We start from the raw sequence: 2,187 nt of genomic DNA on the forward strand, positions 1-2,187 counted from the left end.
ACCCTAATCCTGACATTTACCCTAATCCTGACATTTACCCTAATCCTGACATTTACCCTAATCCAGATATTTACCCTAATCCTGACATTACCCTAATCCTGACATTGACCGTAATCCTGACATTTACCCTAATCCAGATATTTACCCTAATCCTGACATTACCATAATCCTGATATTTACCCTAATCCCGACATTGACCCTAATCCTGACATTTACCCTAATCCTGACATTTACCCTAATCCTGATATTTACCCTAATCCTGACATTGACCCTAATCCTGACATTCCAATTTCTTTTCATCTCCAATCTGCTCTATCAGATGTTCTGCATATCTCTGAATCTTACAAGTTTTACAAGACAAACTTCTATATATGTAGATTAGATTAGGATTGAGCTGCCTAATGCTCCGGTTAGATTCCCGTTGAACTGCTGGTTGGACAAGGATTTCGCCGCCACCTCTTTCTCACAGCCGTCATCATGGGACAGGCAGAGGCGTGTTGATTTCCACCTACTTGAGTCCGCTGCGAAGCGCCTGGAAGACTCTGTCCACCTGCTCTGGCTGCGACCAGCTCGCTGATGTCTCTCTACGAGGCGACAGTTGCATTCTGGGAGGCTTTCCCGCCATCATGGCTTTGGAGCGAAAAGAGCTACGTACAGAGGAAGACCTAAAGGCCAGAACAACCAGTAGAACATACTTAGTTCCAGGAATTATGAGTAATCATCCAGAGATGTTCCAGCCTTCAGGTTGTGAGACTTTTTGGTGCTTGATGCTTCCTGGGAGACAGTCTGAGATGTTTTTTTGTTTTTTAACTTTGTTTATTGAACATTTTGAACATAAGACAGACATAGTTGGGACAATTTCAAAGTGTCAATACAATCTCAATGTCACAGTTCTGTCAACCCCCAATCCACCCTGAGCGCCCACCCCACCCACAGGCCAATAAATAAATAAATAAAATAAATAAAAAAGGGTAGACATGGATGTAAATGTAGATAGATAAGTAGAGATCATGTTAGACATTCAAGTATCCTCAGGGTCAAGAAGATTCAAAGAGTCAAAATATCTAAGAAAAGGGTCCCATGTAGCCTAAATTAACTTGACGGAGCCTCTAAGAGAAAACCTCGACTTCTCTACTTTGAGGTTGTAAAGCACCTCTCGAATCCAGCGGGCATGCGAAGGGGGATGAGAATCTTTCCAGTTAAGTAAGATCAACCTACGAGCTAGAAGCATGGTAAATGCTATAGCCCGCTTCATTCCTTTAGGCAAATTAGAAGTAGGGGGGATGCCAAAGATTGCAGACATTGGATTAGGGACAACCAGAGAACCATATGCTTCAGACAGGGATTTAAAAATCCCTGTCCAGAATATATTCAACTTGGGACATGACCAAAACATGTGTGAGTGATTGGCAGGCGAGAGTTTACATCTGCCACAGGCATCATTTACAGAAGAATACATTTTTGCTAGTCGTGAATTGGTATAGTGAGCCCTGTAAACAACTTTGCATTGAATTAGTCTATGGCGGGCACACAGTCTGAGATGTTTTTAATTGAGCTTCTGTCTTAGATTTAAAAATAAATGTGGGTGTTGGTTCCAAGCATGAACACAGGAAGTGGCTCACAGCGTTGGCATTTGAAATGTTTTATGCTTGATCTCCTGGGACAGATGGTTTGCATGTTTGTATTTGTTTTTATATAAAAATCATAAAGTTTCCATTTAGTCTGCCCTTCTTTTACGTATAATCCTGCAGTGAATGAACGGGTCCAAACAGAAGAACAACGAGAAAACGAGGATTCTACAAGGTCAGAAACGGCTGCATTTCTAATCAAAATATCAAAGTGAAATAACTTCTACACTACTGCAGTTAAATAAACCACATTAATTCATTTTTAAGTGATCTGATCTATTGGCTCTATCTTGTTATTTATCAAAGTTTAACTTATCTTCTAGTTTTCCACTCAAAATTGTATTTCTGATTAAAAACCATTAAACTCACTTCACCAAAAATTAAAAATGCTCTACATGACATAAACTCCAGGTCAGCATAAAGTCTCACTAATGTGGAATAGGAAACTGAAATCTGATGAGTGTCACTAAAAATCCTGATTTATTTGTGGAAGTTAGCTTCTGTCTGATGTATGACGATGAACCTGGACGACACGCTACCTGAAATATAGATCTATGAC

At 40.1% G+C, this 2,187-nt stretch overlaps 1 protein-coding gene across 2 annotated transcripts in view; it reads right to left on the reverse strand.

Annotated features, from left to right (window-relative positions):
- The window catches only part of fam65c (family with sequence similarity 65 member C), a 47,834-nt gene that overhangs the window by 23,177 nt on the left and 22,470 nt on the right, over positions 1-2,187 (reverse strand). For both annotated transcript variants that reach the window (XM_015375301.1, XM_015375302.1), the window contains exon 4: positions 513-665. In XM_015375301.1, the coding sequence (XP_015230787.1) occupies positions 513-665 (153 nt within the window). The remainder of the gene's footprint in view (positions 1-512; positions 666-2,187) is intronic.

The sequence above is a fragment of the Cyprinodon variegatus genome, unplaced genomic scaffold, assembly GCF_000732505.1.
Source record: "Cyprinodon variegatus isolate N-32 unplaced genomic scaffold, C_variegatus-1.0 Scaffold116, whole genome shotgun sequence".
Classification (NCBI taxonomy): Eukaryota; Metazoa; Chordata; class Actinopteri; order Cyprinodontiformes; family Cyprinodontidae; genus Cyprinodon; species Cyprinodon variegatus.